The 22,871-nt window shown below is 31.4% G+C and overlaps 4 protein-coding genes across 4 annotated transcripts; all 4 read left to right on the top strand.

Moving 5' to 3' along the window:
• Positions 1–1,458: 1,458 nt before the first annotated feature.
• LOC125832206 (cyclic dof factor 1-like) lies at positions 1,459–3,841 on the top strand. Its single transcript, XM_049511355.1, has 2 exons — positions 1,459–1,942; positions 2,591–3,841. Exons 1-2 carry the CDS (start codon positions 1,682–1,684, stop codon positions 3,839–3,841), a joined length of 1,512 nt encoding a protein of 503 aa, XP_049367312.1. The 5' UTR covers positions 1,459–1,681.
• Positions 3,842–13,020: 9,179 nt separating this feature from the next.
• On the top strand, positions 13,021–13,662 carry LOC125832228 (probable calcium-binding protein CML45). Its single transcript, XM_049511377.1, has one exon. The coding sequence runs from the start codon at positions 13,059–13,061 to the stop codon at positions 13,659–13,661; it is 603 nt and encodes a 200-aa protein (XP_049367334.1). The 5' UTR covers positions 13,021–13,058; the 3' UTR covers position 13,662.
• Positions 13,663–16,196: 2,534 nt separating this feature from the next.
• On the top strand, positions 16,197–17,627 carry LOC125832219 (E3 ubiquitin-protein ligase RSL1-like). Its single transcript, XM_049511369.1, has 2 exons — positions 16,197–16,969; positions 17,061–17,627. The coding sequence occupies exons 1-2, from the start codon at positions 16,251–16,253 to the stop codon at positions 17,134–17,136; spliced, it is 795 nt and encodes a 264-aa protein (XP_049367326.1). The 5' UTR covers positions 16,197–16,250; the 3' UTR covers positions 17,137–17,627.
• LOC125832214 (agamous-like MADS-box protein AGL65) lies at positions 16,646–22,621 on the top strand. Its single transcript, XM_049511364.1, is given in 12 exon segments — positions 16,646–16,662; positions 19,227–19,387; positions 19,485–19,530; positions 19,956–19,997; positions 20,172–20,231; positions 20,328–20,516; positions 20,637–20,652; positions 20,756–20,817; positions 21,266–21,362; positions 21,714–21,841; positions 21,969–22,332; positions 22,601–22,621. Coding segments are annotated over 12 exon segments (1,203 nt in total).
• The last annotated feature ends 250 nt before the right edge of the window (positions 22,622–22,871 follow it).

Below are 22,871 nucleotides of genomic sequence, written 5' to 3'. Positions count from 1 at the left end.
TATTCGTAGTTTGACTAATTGATTAGTGGTTGAACGAAATGAATATTAAGATCATGTCCGTCGATTTACATTTGAAAAAGAGAAGAAAAGGAAAAAAGAACACTTTAAAAAAGGTAGGTGAAGATATTTCTTAGAAAAAAAAAACTGTAAATAATTATTTGAAACCAATTATAATTAGACAAGTAATAATATTATGAAAAAGGGCATTAGTTTTAAATTCAAATATTATTGGATAGGGCCCACTGCTTCAGTGTCTTTCAACCGTCGAAGTTTTCATCAAAGCTTGTTCCGTCTTCCACGACATTGACAGTTAGGGGTCGTTTGATTAAATAATTTGGAATAACTAGTGGAAGATATTTACTATAATAATACATATATTAAGTTACGCAAAAATTATATATTATTCTATATAATCATAAAAAAGTATTTAAATTAAAATATACGTACTAATGATATGAAGATTATACTATTTAAAAATAAAATATCGTTTTAAAATACGTAGGTTCATATATTATTATTGATTGTCTTAGAACAATCTATTCAATATTAATTTATTCATATAATAAATAATCCCCATATTTTAATTTCTGCATTGATTAATATGTGAACTATTTTTTTTCTTGAAACCAACAACATGTGATTACTTAAGAATATGACATAATAAGATACTTTATTGTAAGATTATTTATGATCCAAACTTAAGAAAGCAGAATTTCAAGAAACTCGATATAAAAAATAATTTAAATATATTATGAGTTAGCACATTTTAAACTTGAGCACAATGATTTGGTTAACGCAGGGTGCACCCAACTTCTGTGCAGCTCATGAATCTAATAGTTTATTTGACTTAAATTTAAAGTTTGTTTATTTGAACAATATTGTTTTCTATTGTTAGTGCTTTTTTTATATATAAAAAATTTTCTTTGATAATAAATTTAAATTTACTATTTTAAAATTTTACTTATTTATTATTTTTTAAAAAGTAAAAGTTTACTTTTTTTTTTCCCTTTTACTTCTCAATTTTAATATATCAAGAAAGACAATTATTTCTCAATATTTAATTCTTAGCATTAATTATATTATTCTCTAAATCATTTTTCAAGACATAATACTAAATATAAATTAACATGAATATTATGTTAAAATATTTATATCTATCATTTTTCTTTAAGGGCATGCACGGTTCAAAATAAGTCTGTTATTACTTAAAATTACTTATTTTCATAAAGAAACCTATTCAAATCCTTAAAATCTCTAAAAATATGACTTTCTTTAAGTAAAATAAATATTTTTAACTAAACTTATAAATCAAATAAAAGCAGTGAAAGATACATATACTAAATGAAGGGCCACAATAAAAACTTGTGGCTGAGAAAATTAATGGAGGGGGCCATGACGTGGCATCCATAATCCAGTATCCTATCGTTTAAATTAAGCGAGATCAAAATCATAATCCTCAACATTGCCAACAAGGCCTTAACTATATTTCTTACTTCTAATACCGTATCTCACCTGCAAACAAAATAAAAAAAATCGTCGTTCACTTTTCCGACGACGTTGGCCGGCGGCGACGAATTCACGGCGACTAAACGAGTTTTCTGTAGGAAGATATTTATCTTCTTCTCCAATTTTATTTTAAATTTTTTGAGTTTTCCGTTTGTCCTTTTTTTTCTCCGGTAAAATGAGGCAAGTGAAGGAACCAGAGATTAAGCTATTTGGAAAGAAAATTGTTCTGCCTGAGAATGGAAAGATACTACCGGTAATAGTCACCAGTGAAGATTCCGATGTCGGAAAATCTGTGAGTGCGAGTGAGGTTGTTACGGCTGATGAAAGTAGTGCCGGGTCGGATCGTGGTCCATGTTTAGTGGATAAGGAAGGGAACAGTTCACAGCAGGATGAATCAGATGATGGAAGTGAATACGAAAAGGAAGAGACTGATAAGGTACTGATTTGAACTATTCATTGATGTAATTTGAATCAATTTTTGTACTTAGTTTTTAATGTTATGTTATTAATTTCTGGGATTTTCAAATGGAAATAAAGTGTCAGATTTGATAATCAGGTATAGTCTGTTAGTTTTAGGGCCAAATTTGAACCAAAAAAGTAGGCTGAGGACATTTCCTCTTTCGGAAACAACCCTTTACCTTCCACGATTTAGTGGTAAGGTCTGCTAGCACTGTTGTGGGATTTCACTGTTGTTGGTGTAGGTTTGCTGAGGGCATTTGTGAGCCATATTGCATTTTTGGCCTTCTCCCGTATTAGCAATTGAACATTCTTCTGCCCTGTTCAGTCATTCTCTAGATGAGAAACCAAGTCCTGTGTAATTTGTGCTCAATATCTTTTTCAATAATGACCCCTTTTTACTAGATGTAGTGTTAACTAAAGTAATTGGAGAAAGAATCAGGTTCTCTGCCTTTTGTCCTCTTTTCCAACTTAACGGGAATCCTATAAGAAAGTCTAATTTGTCACTGCAAAGGACTTTGAGATTCTTTCTACTTTGTAAGACTGAATTTTAGCTCACATCATTGACTGTAGCTTTGTTATGGGAATCTTATAGGCAACTCATAAAGTTTTGGTTTTCAATTTTTAGGATCGAATGACAAGAGAGCTCAGTGAAGCTAAATTAGAGGAGAAAGACCAAAATCTAATGATGGAAGAATCAGATAATCTTAAGTCTCCATCAGAAAACAAAACTAAAACTCATACTGTTGATGATGACTCTCCCAGAGTGAAATCTTCCAAGACTGAGGATGATCAGAATGATTCATCGAATTCGCAGCAGAAAACACTGAAGAAGCCAGATAAAATTCTCCCCTGCCCTCGTTGCAATAGTATGGATACGAAATTCTGTTACTACAATAATTACAACGTCAATCAGCCTCGTCATTTCTGCAAGAGTTGCCAGAGATATTGGACTGCTGGGGGTACCATGAGGAATGTGCCTGTGGGAGCTGGTCGTCGCAAGAATAAGAACTCTGCATCGCATTGTCGTCACATCATGATCTCTGAAGCCCTTGAAGCTGCAAGAATTGATCCTCCGACCAGATTTCATCATCCAGCGTTCAAACCCAATGGAACTGTCCTATCGTTTGGTCCTGACTTGCCACTGTGTGACTCTATGGCCTCTGTTTTGAATCTTGCCGAGAATAAGACACCAAATGGGATCCAAAATGGTTTTTACAGACGAGAACACAAGAATCCTTCTGGCATAGGTGGAGAAAATGGGGATGACTGCTCTAGTGGATCTTCAGTCACCACTTCAAATTCAATGGCGGAAGGGGTTAAAAACCGCCCCCCTGAAGCAGTTATGCAAACTATAAATGCCTTTCCATCTCCAGTTCCTTGCCTCCCAGGAGTACCTTGGCCTATTCCATACGCTGCTGTTCCTTTCCCTGCCATTACCCCTGCTGGATATCCTATGCCATTCTGCCCTCCACCTTATTGGAATTGCAATGTGCCTGGTCCATGGAGTCTTCCTTGGTTAACTCCACCATCGCCAACCGCAAACCAAAAAGGATCAAGCTCTGCTCCTAATTCGCCTTTAGGGAAGCACTCAAGGGACGGTGAATTGCTTAAACCAAACAATCCCGAGGGTCAAAAGAACTCAGAGGGGTCTGTTTTAGTACCAAAAACATTGCGGATAGATGATCCTGATGAAGCTGCAAAGAGTTCTATATGGTCCACACTGGGAATCAAGTACGATTCCGTTAGCAGGGGAGGGCTTTTCAAGGCCTTGCAACCGAAAAGCAGTGAAAAGGATCACCCTGTCACTACATCCCCGGCTTTGCAGGCTAATCCTGCAGCCTTCTCTAGGTCCCTCAGCTTCCAGGAGAGAGTCTAAAGTGAGCAATTGTCTCCTTCAGCTCTGAGGTACATAGTTGTTAACCAACTTATCTTCCGGAAGATGGATGTTGGTCTGAGAATTTTAAGATGCCTCAAGTGCTCAACTGAAACTGGGAAGCTATTGTTCAAATTAGTGTTTATCCTTCCCTTGTAACATATTTTTGCTTGGTCAGTGTGTGTTTTCCATGTACATAAACTTTATACAGCTGACAGTAGAAAGTGGAAGAGAGAAACGTTTAGATGTATATCATGTACCCGTCAAAGTTTTAGTCTGGAAGGCGGCTTAGCTTCTTTTTCCATTTTTACTGGTGGTTTGAATAATAGTTGAGCCTTCTTTTCAGATTTTATGTTCAAAGTTTGAAATCTTCTTCATCATTACATAGATGTGCCTCTTCTTCATTATGTTTAGTTGCAGGAATGGGCTGGCTCTCTAAAGTTCACTCCAAAAAAAAAAAAATCATGCTCATCATAACTGCAGAAATGTGTTAAAATAATCCCAAATAAAAACACAATTTAGCTAACACAAAGTCTTGGAGTGTAAGGGAGTTCAATTATGCCTAAAGTCTTCTCTTTCATGTAGATAATTATGATCCTCTGAGGATTCTAGAAAAAGCCAAGTAGTAGTACCTTTTATTTACAAACCAAGTCAAAAAAGGTTTTTTTTTTTAAAATAAGAAGGGGCAGTGGAAGGGAAAATGAAGATGGGATTATAATGTGAAGGAATAGAACCAACTAAATAAAGTGGGAGTTCAGATAATCAACTAACTGAGCTATTAAGATTCGTTCGTTTTCCTGTCTTTTTTTCAGTTTGTCAACACCCAAAGGCCAGTTAAGAGTGGCTACCAATAATAATGATAGAAGATAGAAGATAATTTATCCTTTTTTCCCCAAGGTCATAATTATAGACAATTCTTAAATTATTTATGTAACTTAAATTTTTCAACTCTTATCATGGATTATTATCCTTATTCCATGTATCAAATGTCGTGTTCGAGAATTAATTACATAATAATAGTTGAGCAAGATTGAATAGGAGAGTTCATCTGAATGAGTTGACAATCAAATCAAACTTTTATGTTGATGTAGACATTAGAAGAAGGCACTTAGAAAATGAGAACAATTTATGTGGAGTCTGGCAATTTGTTGAATATAAAACAAAGTAGATATTTTTGAAGGTTTGAGCAAATGGAAGCCACACCTTATACTAGATATATATTAGAAATTAGTTGGATATGGGACCCAAAATCCCCCATATGCTCTTTAATGGCATAAATGCTTTTGGCATTTTCACTTAGCTTTAGCCTTTTTTCTTTCTTTCTTTCTTTTGGCTTTTACTCTTTCCCTTTAAGAGGCATTTATATATGACAATTTTTTATCCCTATATATGCATGTGCTGTCTCTTGTGTTTTTTGGGACAACTAATAATTCAAAGTCGTTGTTCAATGTAGGGTTCTTCTATTTCTAGCCATTCCTTTTTATCAAAAAATCTCCCATTGGATATTACAGTTTACAACACGTACCCATGGGAATGAAAGTAACTCCTAATGAAATGCAATTTTAGAGTATAATTGAGATTCATACGATTCAAAATATGAAAACGAAAACTCACGAAGAAATTGAGAGGGTTCAACATTTACTATTTATACATGAATTTTCTTTTTTTAACTTTAACTATATATAAACAATATAATTTTTCGTTGAAGAAGGTTCAGATGAACCCTTGCTACCCTGTCGCTATTTGCAAGAGATTTTCTACTACCCTCTTTATTTCTTTTCTTCAAAAAAATAGTATTCCCTCAATCTTATATGTATTGTCAATACTACTAATTTTAGTTATACTAAAACACTTTTTAACCATTTTATAATAAGCATTACACATCTAAACGAGTGAATACTATTACTCATAAATTAGGCAAATATTTAATTTAGTAACTAATCAAAACCTAGTGAACAGAATTTCACACAAGTACTTGTTTTTCTAGAATACAGAATTAGTGAAGACTGAAAATAGATTCCCATGATTGGCATACAAAAAAGATTAAATCCTAACCTATAGGTTATAGGAATATTTTCAACCTCATTTTGCAAATACAAATTGAGCCACAACTTCCAATTTTCACTGCTCGTAACACTTTTCAGCATTCAGAGTAGTAATAAATTTAGTTAAACTCATCAAATTTCTTCAAAGGAAACATAAATGTAATACACTAAATACACTGTGTGTTTGTTAAGGAAAAATAAATTCCTAAAATTGTTCTCATATTTCCTTTGTTCAAAATGTTTTCTCATTAGAAACAAATTCCTTAAAAAATAGGAACAAATTGTTAGGAAAATAAGAAAAATAAATTTCATAAGTGATAATATCATATATACTTGCAGTATGTATATCTATGATAAAGCGAAAATACTCTTATAAATAGCATCGGACCTAAATAAACATATAAAATAGTCTGTTTGAATAGGCTTTTAATCTAATGATACTTTTTAATTTTATTCAAACACTACAAAATATTTTTAAAAATATTTTTATTTAAAAACACTTAAAATAAGACAATCCGCTAGAACATGAATCTATCCCGTTGATATCACTCATCACCCATAAACCATATATAGTTTAAGTTTCTCCCACAATAAACAATTCAAATTCCATAATATCAATTTCTCCAATTGATATAATTAGTGAGTTTAGTGCATTTCGTGTCATATCAACAATAGGGATAACAAGTTTAAAAAACATGAATTAAGCAGAGAGTCAACCCCAAGTGCATATAGTGACCCCCATGAGAAATCGTGTTAGTAGCATCATCTTTACTACTTTCAATCAAACACTTCAATGCTTCTTAGTGCATAATGATTGATTTTCTACGCTTCCAACGAAGGAAATATTTATCTGCATCAAATGTTTACATTATAACAAGTTCCGTTATAACACATATATTGATTTGACCCAAATCCCAACAAGTCAATCTTTAAATGATTTTTCAAGTTTGGGTCAAAATAGTTTAAATAGTACACAAACATACAATGATACAAAATCAAATTTGAATATTGTGCAACTTATTGAAGAACTTATGCTAATAATATTAAAACAAATATGTTAGCTTTCTCTTTTCAAAATTATTTTTTTCCCTTTCTTTTTATTTTGTCATGGTGAATATTTTTTTAAAAAAATGGTGAGAATAGTAGTAGATATTGTAGAAAAAGGTAATATGGGAAGAGTGTTGTTGCCTTTCACTTTCTAGTCTAGCAAAGAAGTTAAAGAAAAAGATTCATCACTTGTCCAACTTTCTACTTTTTATTTATTTCAAAGTGGGGACAGACAGAGATCACAAAGACTAAAAAGATTATTTTAGTAGTTTATAAGGTGGTTAAGTAAACAAAATGTTATCACTGATCACCACCAACTTCAAAGTTAAATGTCAGTTGAAACTCATTCAAAAAGTAATTCTATTTTGTGAAGATAGAAAAGTTATTTAAAATAAATTCTCAGCTCAAGGATCAAAACACAATAATGTAAACAAGATTCAAGTACTTCCCTAATCAATTGTTTATATGAACCTATTTAATGAAGAAAGTCACAAATAACGGATCATGAAATATTTCACTATGGAGCGTTTTGAAAGAAGTAGGTCTAACCTAACTATGATTAAGAGAATTAAGGAGCAATACTCATAGCCCATAGGAGTTAAAAGAAGTATAAATTATAGAAACCACATATTATAAGTACTAAATAACATCTTATCCCTTCTAGTTTTCTATTTATCAAAAATCCCTTAAAAATTATGTTTGCGGGATACATAGCGTTGTGCACGGGATACATTAGGTTTGATACATTCCACCATAGCGTTGTGCACGTGATACATTAGGTTTGATACATTCCACCATAGCGTTGTGCATGGGATACATTAGGTTTGATACATTCCACCATAGCGTTGTGCACGGGATACATTAGGTTTGATACATTTCACCTAGCGGGATACATAGTGTTGTGCACGGGATACATGTGGGATACATAGCGTTGTGCACGGGATACATAGCGTTTGATACATTCCACATAGCGAGATACATAACATTGTGCACGGGATACATAGGTAAATAAGAGATTTTTTAAATAAGTAGGGATAAATAGATATTAAGGTAAGTAAAGGAGTGTAGTTAGGTAATTTGTCCTTAAAAGAAAGAAATACTTAATAATTTTTTAAAATTTGTAATTTAAATATGTTATAATATTTATGTGACTTGGGCTTTTAAAACTCGTAATGTTTAACTTTGGCACACATAATAAGTAATAACAAGTGTCAACAGAAAATTTTTTCTTTAGCCCACTTGACAAGTCTGATATATATAATTAATAAAGAGTTCATTAAAGTTGGTGATTAAAAATAATAATGTATATCAAATGTATACTTTAACAAGCGCTTTATTACATAGTCACTGAATGATAGTAGTATTCCATCTTTCCCTTGACCGGATCAATAAGGAATTGAGATCTATATTTCATTTGAATTGTAGAAAGTTATGATTTATGACATTTCGTTTGTAATTTCTAAATATGTCAATTTTATTTAAAAAATTATATACTTTATGTTCTAATTTACACACAAACAAAAAAATCGATTATGAAAATTGAAAACCGTCATTCTTTCTAAAATAAAGAGAAGTAGTAGAATGATAGAGCAGTTCAATTAAATTGCTTATAGTACCATTCCCCCCACAATGAACCAATTTATAGAGTTTTTTTCATCACTTTAGTTTACAATTATTATCAGCTCCATAGAAAAGATTCATCAAAGAATTTGGGCCCTGTAGTGTTCAGGCCCAAATATCAGTATCGTGTGTCAACTTTCCATCTGTGAAACCCAACGTGAAGCCCTTTACAAACTAATGGACTATGTAGCACGGATACTTAATTAACGGGCGGATGTATAATATAGCAGCACGAATACTTTAATTAATAACGGACGGATACTTAAATTATTAAGTTGTTAGCAGCACGGATACTTAATTAACGGGCGGATGCATAATATAGCAGCGCGGATACTTTAATTAATAACGGGCGGATAGTTAAACTAATAAAGTATCCGGTTAAGTTGAATTGGGGGAAAATAAGGGATTTTTGTGTTTTAGTAAAAGAGTAGGGAAATATTGAGAATAGGTAAAGAAGTGTTGTGTATTTAAGTAAATATTTCCTTATAATTTCCTTTTTTCAACGGATTAAAAAGGTAAAACAAATAAATTGAATCGGACAGAGTATCAAATGTTTGACTGAGTTCAAGCGTCGAATTAGAGGGTCTATTACGATTTACATAAATTTAATAGCTAAAAATATTTGTTAAAATATTTAAATATTCAATCGTAAACTGACTTATTATTATGTTATTAATTTACAGGTCGTTTGGTGTGAGTGATAAAAAAATAGTCCTGAGATAAAGTTTTGATGTCTTGATCGGTTGTTATGTTTGAGATAACTTATCCCACCATTTATACCATAGTGAAGGAATAAGTTATCTCATATACATGGTGTGATAAGTTATCACAGGATAGATAATCCTGAAATAACTTGTTCCCAGTGAAACGACCCTTTAAAGTTATTGTAAAAATTCTTAAATATCAAATTTTGAATTCGTCTCGAAAACGTCAAATACAAATATCATGAACTTCATTGACTGAATACTTAGATTGAAAATTTACCTTACACTTAGGGGCACGCAACGTAGCATTTCCAAAAGAACTTAAACACTGACGTTTAGTTTGGGGCTTGGGAAATGGAAATGGGAATGGGTCTTATTCGATATTCCAAAGATTAATTCCGTAACTTCTTTCGTCCTTTGATATTCTTTCAAGGAATCAGAGGTCTTAGGTTTAACTTCCTAGAGATAAAAAAAAAAAAAAAAAGTTTTATTGAAAGCATCGATTTTAGAAAAAGTCTTTATAATGTGTGAATTTAAAATTAGTCAAATTTTAATACTTTATTTGTTCCTAATTATTTGTCCACTTTTCCTTTTATAGTTATTCCTAATTATTTGTCCATTTTGAAAAATCAAGAAAGGACAATTATTATTTTTTACCTATTATACCCTCAATTAATTACTTTGAAAAAGATGAAACTTTTTGAAAATCTTAAATTTTAATTCATCCACTTCATAATTAATAAGGGAAAAATGGTAAACTCACTATGTTAATAATTGTTTTCTTAATAGATGTGTCATTTTAAAAGTAGACAAGTAATTAGGGACAGAAAAAATATTAATATCGAACCCTAAATAAAAAATCACTAGAAAATAAGAAGTAAAAGTTACAAATTCCAATTCCATAGTATTGTTGAAACTAATTTACGTAACAAACTTTTGTTAACCATTTATCCTCCAGTTGAGCAAAACAACGTGGTATAATTATTTTATTCACAAAAAGAAACATTTATGTGTGTGTGGCCAGCGCGCTCACACTTATCACGAGAGATCAGAATTTTTTTGTTTGCATTAATTTTCTGTGAAATTTCATAGAATTTTAAAACAAAGACTAGGACTTTTGTTAGTTGATATACTTTGTCAGAAGGTGAAAGTATTATTTTTCTTCTTTGATTAACGATTGTTTTTTTTTTTTAAAGGTATTTATATTAAAGTTCCATTAAATTTTTAATTTGTGTCTGAGAGTTTTACATTAAAGATAAATGACTCTCTAATAAAGATAACTATGTACCCCAAAAGACTTAAATCCTAGACCTTTGAATTATAATAAATGAATATTTACTACTCCACCTACAACTCAAAACCTTTTTGATTAATACTTTCTCTATCATTGCTTTGAACACTTCTTAGAAAATAACAAATGAAGTACACATTTTTATCATGATTGTCTTAATTATTGTATAATTTTTAATCAACTTGAGAAATATTTTGAAATAAGTAAGTCACTAAGGTAAAACATGAAAAATAAATTGCCTTTCTTAAAGTAGATAACTAAAAATTTAAAATTATTTTTAGTATAGTGAACAAGTAAAAGTGAGTGGAGATACTTTTTTACTCTTTTTGTCCCTATTTACTTGTTCATTTTTGACTTGACACACCTATTAAGAAAATAATAATTGACATTGTGAATTTACCATTTTACCCATATTAATTGATAGAATTTCAAAATTAATTTATTCATTAAAGAGATTTTACCTTTTTAAAAAGATCAACTTTCAAAATAAATAAAGGATATAATAAGTAAAAAATATTATCTTATCCTGATTTGTCAAAAATGACAAGTAAAAAAGAACAAATAAAAAGTTAAAATTAAACAAGTAAAAAGGGACAGAGGGAGTATTTTTTTTGGGTAATGTTATTGGTTTCGCACTCCGTAAGTTATTGTTCTTTTCAATTCAAAACAATTGAATTTAATTTTAAAAAATTAAAATTTACCCTTAACACACTCAAGTTCCCGATAATAATTTTTTTTTAATTTCCATTTTAAAATGAGCAACTTTCACATATAGCAAACATAAAAATCATATTTGTATGTTATAGCTATAATTTGCATAATTGCGCTCCATAACAAACATAAATATGTATATTTCGCTATACATATACAAAGAAAACAGTTGTATAATTCGCTATACATATACAAAATAAACAGTTGTATAATTCACTATACATATATAAAAGAAAGCAGTGTATAATTTTTTTCGGTATACATATATAAAAGAAAGCAGTGTATAATCTGTTTCGGTATACATATACAAAAGATCAATTGTATAATTTGTGTTTGTATAAAGCGAGAAAGAGAGAAAGACAAAAGAAAACTGGGAAGGGGAAGATTGTATTTGTATAATCATAAGTGTATAAGACGAAAATATATGCATTTGTATTTATATATACAATTTTCTCTCGTTTTATACAAACACAAACGCAATGTATACATTTGTGTTTGTATAAAGTGAGAGAGGTGAGTGAGAGTGGCGAGCGAGATCTGGGAGAGGGGAACAAAAATATATGTATATATACAGTTTTTTTTCGCTTTATACAAACACAAACACATTTTATCCATTTGTGTTGGTATAAAAGCGAGAGAGGAGAGCGAGACTGCCACCAAAACGAGAGTGGCGAGCAAGATTCCACCAGGGAGAGAGGCGAAAATAGCAATAATTTGCTATAGGGTACAATTAAATCAAATTATATTTATAACATTTAATTTGAATTAATAATTTGTTATTATATACAATTTTCCCTTTTAAAATCTGTACACAATCAGGCCCAAAAATTAGCCCAATGTTGGAAATAAACAGAGCAAAAAGAAAAGTAAAAATCTGTGTTCCCCATAATAATTATTTCACAACAACTAAAAAAAGAAATCATAATTAAGAATATTATAGTCAAAACTCAAAACCCTCGTAAATTTTCAGGAATAAGTGATTTTAATCCATATGCGGATATGTGTAAGTCTTAAAACATCAAATAGTTTGGATTCAATGAACTTGACATCATCTTTATTATGTCACAAGGTTATGATCCAACATAGTTATTTTATTTCATATCTCACTCTCATATTTTCTGTGGAAAAATTAGGAAAAAGTAGTACTACCAATTTTAGATTAGAATAATATCCACAATACATTATGTAATTCAATCTGTCGACATTTCTTTAAATAAAAACCTAATATGTGTAAACGCACTTTTTATTATTCCATAGTACGTCTAACATATTGCTGATACAACACGCATTATTAAATACAATTATTGTTACTGAAATTACTAGGAAATCACTTGACCGACTTTTGCTATTCACTCCAATAAAATAGGAATCAATAATAATAATCGGTGACAGATTCAATATTTTCACTTTCAAAAAATAAATAAATAATATTTATAATTTGAATTTAAATTCAAAACCTCAAAATAAATTTTGAATCTCAGTCAGTCTTTTGCCTTGTGTTTTAAAATCTCTCTATATATTTTTTAAAAATTACCCTAATATATACCGTGTAATTGTTTATAACGATGACATCCTCCTTGGATCCACTGTAATGATGACTTTTTTTTTTAATGTTATATAACCGATAGGAAGCTTTCTTTCGTTTTCTACCATTTTTTCCTCCAATTTTTCCACAAAGACCAACTTGTTTAAACTGTGTCTCTATATAGACGCACAAAATTCGTCTCTACAACCATTCCATGATTTAATATTAATTCCATACAAATATTAACAGCTTCAAAGAAAACAGAGAAGTTAGCAAAATGGAGAACATATTTTCAATATCAGCAATTAGTCCTTCATTATTGGGCAAGAAAATAGCTGATGACCTCAATCAATTCTTTTGTATCATTTTAAGATGTACAATTCTCAGCATCCTAAGCACATTTCAAGATTTATCTTCTTGTTTTTCTTTTTCACTCCGAGCAATACTTTTGTTCTTCATCACTCTCCGAAACGCATTGACTCAAGATGATCATGATTGTGGACATGATAATTGCGATAACGAGGAATTAATGAAGGAAGAAGTTGTTGAGGTTGTAATTATGGATAAACTAATAAGTTTATGCAATTCAAATGAGAATAAAACAGAGTATGCAGAGGTTTCGAGTTTATTTGACGAAGTAGAACCTAGTTTTGAAGAAATTAAAGAAGCTTTTGATGTGTTTGATGAAAATGGAGATGGATATATTGATGCAAGTGAGTTAATGAAACTTATTTGGAGAATGGGTTTATCCGAATTTTCGATGAAGGATTGCAAGAAGATGATTATGGCCTTTGATGAAAACAGAGATGGAAAAATTGAATTTTCTGAATTTTTGAAGCTCATGGAACAGAGCTTTCGGGATCCTGCAGAGTTAGACTGAGTTTTATTTTTATACCGTACTGCTACTAAGTATTACTACTATCATAAATTATACTATTGTCATGTAAGCAATTTATCTACGATGAATAAAATTAACAAAACAGACATCCGGGGTCTTCCATTGGAATTCGACTTTTATTTCAATCTTGAACTTAGATCTCCGATTAAGATAGAAACAATATCATATTCACTGTATCATAACCTTTAATAATTATATATCCTTAATTAAACGTTTTGTATTCGAACACTTGAAAATAGAATTGCTATTAGTTGAAAATGTTTTAGCCAAAATGGACTTTTCGAAGCGCATTATAATAAGTCAAGTCCAAAGCGTATATAGACACTGAGTGAGAATCAATATATAAATAAATTAATAAGTGAAGACTCCGTCTACAAACTAATCACTTTTCCACCGCCTAAAGATAACATTAGTATACAGACAAAATTTGTTACTTGAGGATCTGAAGTTGCTACAGTACTGAAAAAGACTGAATTTGATATTTGATTGGAAAATTCTAAAAAACTGTCTGCAGAAGCAAACTTGAACCTCTAAGCTCTGTTTGTCTTAAGATTCTTTTGGCAACAAAAATAAGTAAACTGTGTTCTGACGATGTTAGACAAATGAATTTTTTTAAGTGTTGTTTGGTATGAAGAAAAATATTTTCTTAAAAATAAATAAATTTATTATTTATTTTTTAGTATTTGATAATTAAGTAAAATAATATTATCCTAAATTTCATATATAAGTTAGCAAAATATTGTGGGGTGATGACTGATGAGTGGGGCTTCGGAGGTGGCGAGGGGTGGGATGATTAAGGGGTAAACATTTGGGCATTGATAAATATCACTTGTTCTTCACTTTTAAAGAAACTTATTTTACTACAAATAATATTTTTTTCTAAAATATTTTTAACAACCAAATATGAAAAAATTGAAAAAATATTTTTCAACATAGCAAACACACAATTTACTTCTACTTCTTAAGACCTTAGCACAAAATATTAAGGTAACGATGCATTCACACCAAATCGGCTATTACACAAAATGAAACTTTTCATCTTTAACAAACGATAGATTTGAACGATACAATACAATAAAATTTAAGCAACAATCATAACCAATACTTCCTCTATCCAATTTATGTGACATATCTCGTTTTTTGAGAATCAAACAATTTAAGTTTGACCGAAAATTTGCTCATGAAATATTTAATTTTTTTGAAATGAAATTTATATATTTGTTAACTATACAAAAAGTGTTATAAGTGACAATAATTGACAATTTAAAATATTTAAAAGATCTATGAAAAATTTTAAGGTAAAAACTAGATTTGTTTGACTCTCAAATTCGAAATATGCCACTGAAATTGAGACAGAAAGAGTATCATATTTAAACTAACAATATAATACTATGAGGGCTCGTTTGGTGTGAGGGATTAGAAATAATAGTGATGGGATAAAAAAAAAATTATGTTGTTTGGTTGGCAAGTCCGGGATAACTTATCCCGGGATTAATAATTAGTACCGGGATAAGTTATCCCTCCCCATGGGTGGTATAGTAATCCCGGGATAACTTATCCCGAGATAGAATGGGTAAATGACAAATATGTCCCTTTAAATCCTTTTTATATATCATTTTTTACATTTATGTATATTTACATTTTTTTTAATACCATGTATAATAATATTTACTACTCCTTATTTTTATGATAATTATAAATATTTTTCTATTAAAAAATTATACTATATAAATATAATTTTTATTTATGAATTTATTTGACTAATTCTTATGTTTATTTTATTTTGATTTCTCATAAATTTTCTTCTCTTTAATAAACTTAAGAGGAAAGTTCTATTTTTAAGCTAAATAAGAAAAAAGTTATAATTTTAAATACACATGGTACTTATCATGGGAATACATAAACAAATATATTTAAGTTAAAATAAAATAAAAGTTTTATTTTAAAAAATGAATAACTAAAGCTCACAAAGAAAAATTTAAAAAGTTTAAATAAAGTGAAGGGTAATTTTGTAAACAAACAACTTGTTCTTAAAATTTATCAATATATATTATTTTGAATATAACAAACCAAACACTCAATAAGAAATAATCTCAGGACAATTTATCCCATCATAACTAATCCCAACATAACTTATCCCATCATAACTCATATTCAAACCAAACGACCCCTGAGGATCAAGATAACAACCATCCAAACAAGGTGTAAGTTAACTGGGACTTTGTCAAAGTGTGGAAGTTCCTTCTCATCCCTTAAATCTTTTACAATCACAATTTCTTGGTCCCTGGTAGATACAAGTCACTATCATTACGAAATGGCCAAAATGGCAGACGTCAACTGCATAGCAAATTGCTTGGGTCACATCAAATTATATATATTTCTAAGTATTTTCTGAGTAACTTCCTAATTAATACAACTGAATTTGTCTTTTAATTCATTCGCATTGTTATCCAATTCAATAATAGGACACTATAAAACCCCTTTGCATACATCAAAATCAAATCAAGTAGTATCACAAATCTGCAAAGTTCTACAAGAAATCTTCAAACTAACTAACCACTGATCAATTCAATGGCAGACATAATATCAAATGTGTTTAATGAAAACGATGAGTTTCGCGCTCTCATACTATCAGACAAGGAGTGCGCGGAGGAACTGCAATACCAAGAGGTTCTTGCAGCCTCTTTAGAAATCTTCCATCTTCACATGTCATCAACACAAATTGAAGAATCCCCTGAATCATCCCAAGGTTTTTGTGACATTTGTATGGAGACAAAAGTTACAAATGAAATGTTCAAACTCGAAAATTGCTCTGATCACTCATTCTGTACTGATTGCATAGCCCAATATATCCAGTCCATGATTCAAGACCATATTTTCTCAGTAACTTGCCCTGGTTTGAAATGTTGCGCGACAATTGAACCTGTTTCTTGTAAATCCATCATCCCAGAAAATGTATTCGAAAAATGGGAAGGGGGATTGAGTGAGTCTGCTCTTCTTGATTGCGAGAAATTCTATTGTCCTTACAAAGATTGTTCAGAGCTTCTGATTTATGATCATGATCAGGACATAATTGAGTGTGTATGTCCTGTATGCGACAGGCAGCTCTGCGCGGCCTGTGGCGTCCCTTGGCATACTGGACTTGATTGTGACAAGTTCCAAAATGATGAAAAAAACAGAGAAGATGATTTAAAGGTTGAGGAACTTGCTAGCAGCTCCAAATGGATGAAATGCCCTCACTGCAAACATATTGTGCAGAAGGCTGATGGTTGTATACACATAACCTGCTGGTTAGTTAATTTTTATATGGTAGTGTGGCCTGTTAATTTCTTTATAAGTTAACTTAACAAATCGATGTGTTAATCAATATTATGGATTTAGGTGTGGATCTCAATTTTGCTATATATGTGGAGAAAAATGGAGCGAAAGCCATTGGAGTTGTCAAATTAGTGAATGATACCGGATTGCTTCTAAAGAACTGGGAAGATTGAAAAAGGGGTAAATTATGCTAAGTGGCCATTCGCCCCTTTGCGACCAAAATTAGCAAAAAAATGTTGTTCCGTCCTTCTTCAACTTTCGACTTTGCCATTAATGTCTTCTTCACCTTACGATTCTACCATTAATGGTTTCTTTTCCTTCTTCTTCTTCCATTCTCCTCCATCTTCTTCGTCTATTCATCCTCTTTTTTATTCTTTAAATTTGACAAAACTTGAATAGTTTCAAGTGAATTATATATCAAACGATTCGAAATATTGAGAAGATTTCATATTTTAGACGTGATTTTGAATTGATTGAGATTGAATACTTAGTATATATTTCATGTATAATTAAATCGTATTCAGTTTTTTGAATGTATTATAATGTTTACTCATTGTAAAGATAAGTTAGTATTGTATACTTTTTATGACTTTCTGCAAGTTAAATTGTATAGTCAGTGTACACTTCCTATAATTTTTTATTATTTTTATTTAATGTAAATAAAGCATGACAATATTTATAGTAATCTAATTACTTTATTGTATATATTTGAAACTAAATCCTTTGAAAAAAATCATGGTTATGCTTAATGATAGAGCACTCCGAAACACCTACGGGCTCTTCTTGATTGTGAGGTCAGGGCCAACTCGACCGTAGGAAGATGGGTTCAAGATGCCCGCTAAACACCAATTTAGATGTTGGATGTTTGTCACTTGTCTACTAGACTTTTTATGTTTGTTTGTTTGGTATTACGATGTAAATAGTTAATATAGAAAGTGTTTGAATTAACTTATTTTAAATATTTGTCTCCAATTCAAGCCTCTTGTAAGTACAAATTATGGAAGTTTAAGGTACATAAAAAAACAAATAGGAAAAGAAAAACAGTTTGTTGATTTAATCAGTCACATTTTTTAACAACCTTAATATAGTTGGAATGACATTAATTATGTCCACTCCAATTTTTTCTTATACTACAAGGTTAACGGAGGGGAAATGATATCCGAAAAGAATCAAGTTTTATGTAATCAAACTTGTGGTTCATTGTCTTTATTTCTTTATATCCGTCTCAAAAACACATGCAAAATAATTGTATTAGTTTCAAATTTCAAATATTTTACCTTAGATGAACATTGTATAAAATCAATTACTCCTATCTTTTACCAGCGCATTAAACACTTTTAAATAGTTACAACTTGATCGGATAGTTGTTACCTATTGTATTGTTATTTTAAATACTATAAATATTTTGAGTGTTACTTAAATCTTATTATATTATATTATATTACTAAGCTATCGAAATGTAATGACAAAAAAAATTACTCTTTTTTCCCTCCTATTTTGCATTTGCTTATTTTTTTAATAATTTTATTTTATAATTTATCTTATCCTACTTTTTTCTATAATTTTACCCTAGGTCATATTTTTCACCAATAGAATATTTTGATATGATAGCATATGTAAGAAACATGAAACAAGTTGTTATTGGGTCGAGCTCATCGCACCGGGTTTGCCTAGTGCGGATTATCTTTTCTATGTGATTTGCAAGATATTGCATAAGAGCGAAAATTTTAACCTGTGCGCACTCAAAAGATAGCGGCTGTGAATTTTTCTTATAAAAATTGTTACTGTTTGGAAACATACACACACTTGTCACTTGTTCCTTGTGCATAGTTTATACTACATTCTTCTTTTGACAGATCAATTGCAACACTATTTATATTTTGGATAAAACTCGATAAACGACGGTGTAAGGATAAGTAATCCCAAGTTCCAAAGTGCGCCGAAATCTTTTTTGATAGGTTCAGCCGTTAATCTCATTATCTTATTTTAATAATTAATACTATATTGTATCTATTTTTTTAATTTAAATATATAAGATCACATTATGTTTTTAAATTCCATATTAAGTCTATAAATGGAAAGACATTTTTCATGCAATCTCTCTCAGGCGGTCACGTACGCCGACTACTGCATTTCTTATTGACGCGAGTTGTTTCGTTTTTCTTTAATAAGTAGCAAATGTAATACAAATTGTTCTGCTATTTAGAGATTGAGAGTAAGAATGGGAAGGGTGAAGCGAGTGGAGAGCAATAGTAAGAGGCAATCCACTTATTGCAAACGAAGATGTGGAATCCGGAAGAAAGCCCAGGAGATTTCTGTGCTATGTGATATAGATATTATCCTTCTTTTGTTTTCCCCAACTGGAAAACCAACGCTACTTCAAGGTGGAACAAGTTTCTTTATTTAAATCACTCTGCTGTGCTAAGCGCTTCTTTTATCTTTACTTTCCTGTCTTGACACAACTTTTGGAGGATTGGCTTATATAGTGTAGATGCCATCATGAACTTGAATTTTGGGTCATGACAATCCACAGGTATTGGATGTGTCAATTGGTCTTGGCAGACTTGAGATAACTTTTGGCGTTAGAGTTTAGGTAATTCAAGGTCTCTTTCTTTATCATGCTGCCTATCAGAGTTAGGTGAGGTCAAGTAATTGATTCCCTTGTATGGTCTTGCCAAAGTTCATTACAGCACAGAGTACAGCGTTTGGTGGTTTAAATTACTACTTTTGCATTTCATTTTCGTTGAGATCTCACCATTGTGATTCTACTTCCTTGGAATATACTTTTGTGCATGTGATGATGTATATATGAGGTTGGGATTGTTTCATAGTATCATTCATCTGTTCATAGGGGATAGGTTACTTTATTGGAGACTTACTCTTTGGCAAGTTCCCCAAACTTCTAACATCGCGAATGGCCATGTTAAGGTCAAAGTGAGTGATATTCTCATTTTAAAGTACCTGGCATGAAGAGCCTTTACTCCTCTAGAAGATGCTCTTGTAAATACATATAACCGAGTATATCTATTTTCTACTGCTAGTGTTTTTTTTTTTTTTCACAGTTAGTCTTGTGTGGTGATTTAGTCCTTTGTCTTTTTATTCGTCCGACAATAACTATCACATATGATGAACTATAGGATTATTCGATCCCTAATTTCTATTGCATGTCTTCAGCAATTTTGATGAAATAATTGCAAAATTTGCTCAATTGACTCCTCAAGAAAGGGCAAAAAGGTACAAAAACAGTCTTGTCTATTTGGATTAGTCTTATCTAGGAGTAAGATATAGAGGCCAAATGATCAGTTTTTGCTAATCTTGAACTTAAAACAGGAAGTTGGAGAGCCTTCAAGTAAGTCTGATATTCATCACCACTATGTGTTTTCCTCTTTCTATGGTTTGTCGTTACTTCTTAATCCACTTGAAAGTGCTAACAATGCTAATGGTTACACTCCAGACATTGAGGAAGACTTTTAAGAAGCTTGACAACGATATAGGCGTGCCAGAGTTTCTAGATGCTAGGTATATATTTTTGTTGATCAATTTGAGGATCTTTTCCTTCAAATTTGTACCTATCGAAATTTGTTAAGCATTATGTTAACCGTTTACCTTGTCTTTGCTCCTTTGTTTCTTTTGCTGCAGTGATCCATCAGTTGAAGTATGCACTTTCTTACTCTATCCACACCATTTTGGCTACGATTGTATGACTTAAACTCAAGTTTGTGGACAATTTTTATTTTTTTTATAATTGGCGCTGACAGGAATTGCAAAGCCAAGTGAAAGTTGTGCAATCTCAGCTTACTGATTTAGAAATGAGACTCAAGTATAGTCCTGCATTCCTTTGTTTTTCCTTTTATATTTTTGGTGTTCAATTGTTTCCATAATTGACCTCTTTATCAACTGCTACAATATTTCGATTGCGTATTTTTATCTTATTTAGGTCTCTGGCAGAGTGTGTTGCCATTTGTCCTCTTTTATAAGTTGCATTTGCTTTTTGAATGTATCTAAAGAACTTTTGAGGAATTTCTAATTAATTTTCTCATTTGGACATTTTTATTGGATATCCATACACAATTAATAGCATCTTGCTTGATTATAGGCCCAATTAATAATATTTTGTGTGATTATAGACACACCAGTTGATTTAATCTTAATCCACATATGTTGTTTCCGTGTTTGATTTAATATGCAGTTGTAACTAGATCATATGGGATTAATGACTTGTGTCATTTTTAATCTTGTATTAACCTTAATCCTCTGCTTCGTCGTAGCTGGTGGAGCAATCATGATAAGATAAATAAAGTGCAAGATCTCGCGCTGATGGAGTGTGCACTAAGGGAGTCACTTAATGCAGTTCATGTTCGGAAGGTAATATTTCCAAAAACTGGATTGGTTTTGGTGGTACTTGGTGATCCTAGTGCTGCAACAAGTTTTAGAAAACAGCCATACTATTGATGAACTAATATACTTTTAACTCAGTATGGAATTTGGTCAGAACTGAGTTGATTGCTTACCTATCCTTTGTCAAATCCTCTAACTACTCACTCTCCTTTGTAAGAATGTTAATTAGGTCATGGTTATTCAAGGTTAAACTACATAGTAACTTCTGCCCTTCCTCCCTTCTGTTTCTCTTTTAGTCTCTTATATTGGTTGTTTCAGAAAAACAGTGTAAAATGTGAAAATAGCTGAATGCTTCTGCATTTGAATGTCATATAACAGCTCCAGAACACGACACATTTGCATCTTTTGATGAACAGTGAAGTAGATGAGCAAACTCATCCATGGCATCCAGAAAATAAAATCCTGCACATGCCATTCCCTCAGACACCAAACATTCTACCCCAGGAGTGAGTATTAGACCATATTTATTCAGCATCTTTATGTCGTTCCCCTTTTACGATCTTAGTATTTCACGCTTGAAGTTACTGGATTTTGGTAATCGCTAACATCGTGTGAACCATTGTTTCTCTGTAGAAATATGGGATACTCCGGAGATAATTCAGTTGCTGAATCTTCTCATGTTCTGGACTCTGGAAAAGTTGATCAAGCAAGACAGGCCACAACTGCAATGCTAGATAACAGTGTCTTGAATGATCTAAATAGTATAGCATGCTTGAGACAGCAACTAAGTGAGCAGTATTCATACAACCCCAATTATAATCTTGATCTACTGGAAAGGAAAATATTGGATCCTCAAAGTGATGCCAATTTGAAAGGATATTTGATGGATTATGAATTTCAAAGAAACTTTAACCTAACAAGGTCTGTGGATTCAGTCAATTATAGTGCAGCTGATGCCGTTGTTGTTCCAGATTTCGATGAAAAATCATATGCACAGGTAATTTCACCTGTTTCCATTCTCGGTTAATTTCTCAACTCTGTGGCAGTTAATTATTGAAAAAAATGTTTAATTGCCCATCTTACATATGGAATTCATCTTCTCCATTCATGTATCCTTGTTCTCTTTGACAGTTGAATATGCTGAATGCACATCTTATATTGCTCCATTAAACAAATTACCACAATCTCCAAATATACCGTCATGTAACTAATCCTATCTGATCTAACATTTCTTACTCGGTCTCACTTGTTCTTATTTCCTGCAGCCAGCAACTTCCAGTGATTAAACATTTGAGATAAGTCACACTGCTTGTGTAGAATAATCTGTGATCGCGGGTGAGATTTACAGGTGCAGTGGTTGTTGATAGATAATTATGTTTGAATATGTATAGTTGTTTTGCTTAGCGAACCCTGACACCACACATGGTGAAAGTAGAATAAGAGTTTGTTCATAAATGAGATCTGAATAAAAGACCAATTTCACTTTGCTTCAATAAATTACTGGGATTTGTTTTGCAGTTAAGATGCAAATCGAAC

The sequence above is a fragment of the Solanum verrucosum genome, unplaced genomic scaffold (assembly GCF_900185275.1).
Source record: "Solanum verrucosum unplaced genomic scaffold, falcon-dt-bn FXZP01000009.1, whole genome shotgun sequence".
Lineage (NCBI taxonomy): Eukaryota > Viridiplantae > Streptophyta > Magnoliopsida > Solanales > Solanaceae > Solanum > Solanum verrucosum.
This window is presented reverse-complemented; position numbering and strand designations above follow the sequence as displayed.

What these genes read in the sequence shown, in the direction of transcription:
- LOC125832206 (XM_049511355.1), top strand. Translation starts at nt 1,682, where the DNA reads ATGAGGCAAGTGAAGGAACCAGAGATTAAGCTATTTGGAAAGAAAATT. An exon ending in AAAAGGAAGAGACTGATAAG is followed by an intron (nt 1,943 to 2,590) that starts GTACTGATTTGA and finishes TTCAATTTTTAG; the next exon opens with GATCGAATGACAAGAGAGCT.
- LOC125832228 (XM_049511377.1), top strand. Translation starts at nt 13,059, where the DNA reads ATGGAGAACATATTTTCAATATCAGCAATTAGTCCTTCATTATTGGGC.
- LOC125832219 (XM_049511369.1), top strand. Translation starts at nt 16,251, where the DNA reads ATGGCAGACATAATATCAAATGTGTTTAATGAAAACGATGAGTTTCGC. An exon ending in TGTATACACATAACCTGCTG is followed by an intron (nt 16,970 to 17,060) that starts GTTAGTTAATTT and finishes TTATGGATTTAG; the next exon opens with GTGTGGATCTCAATTTTGCT.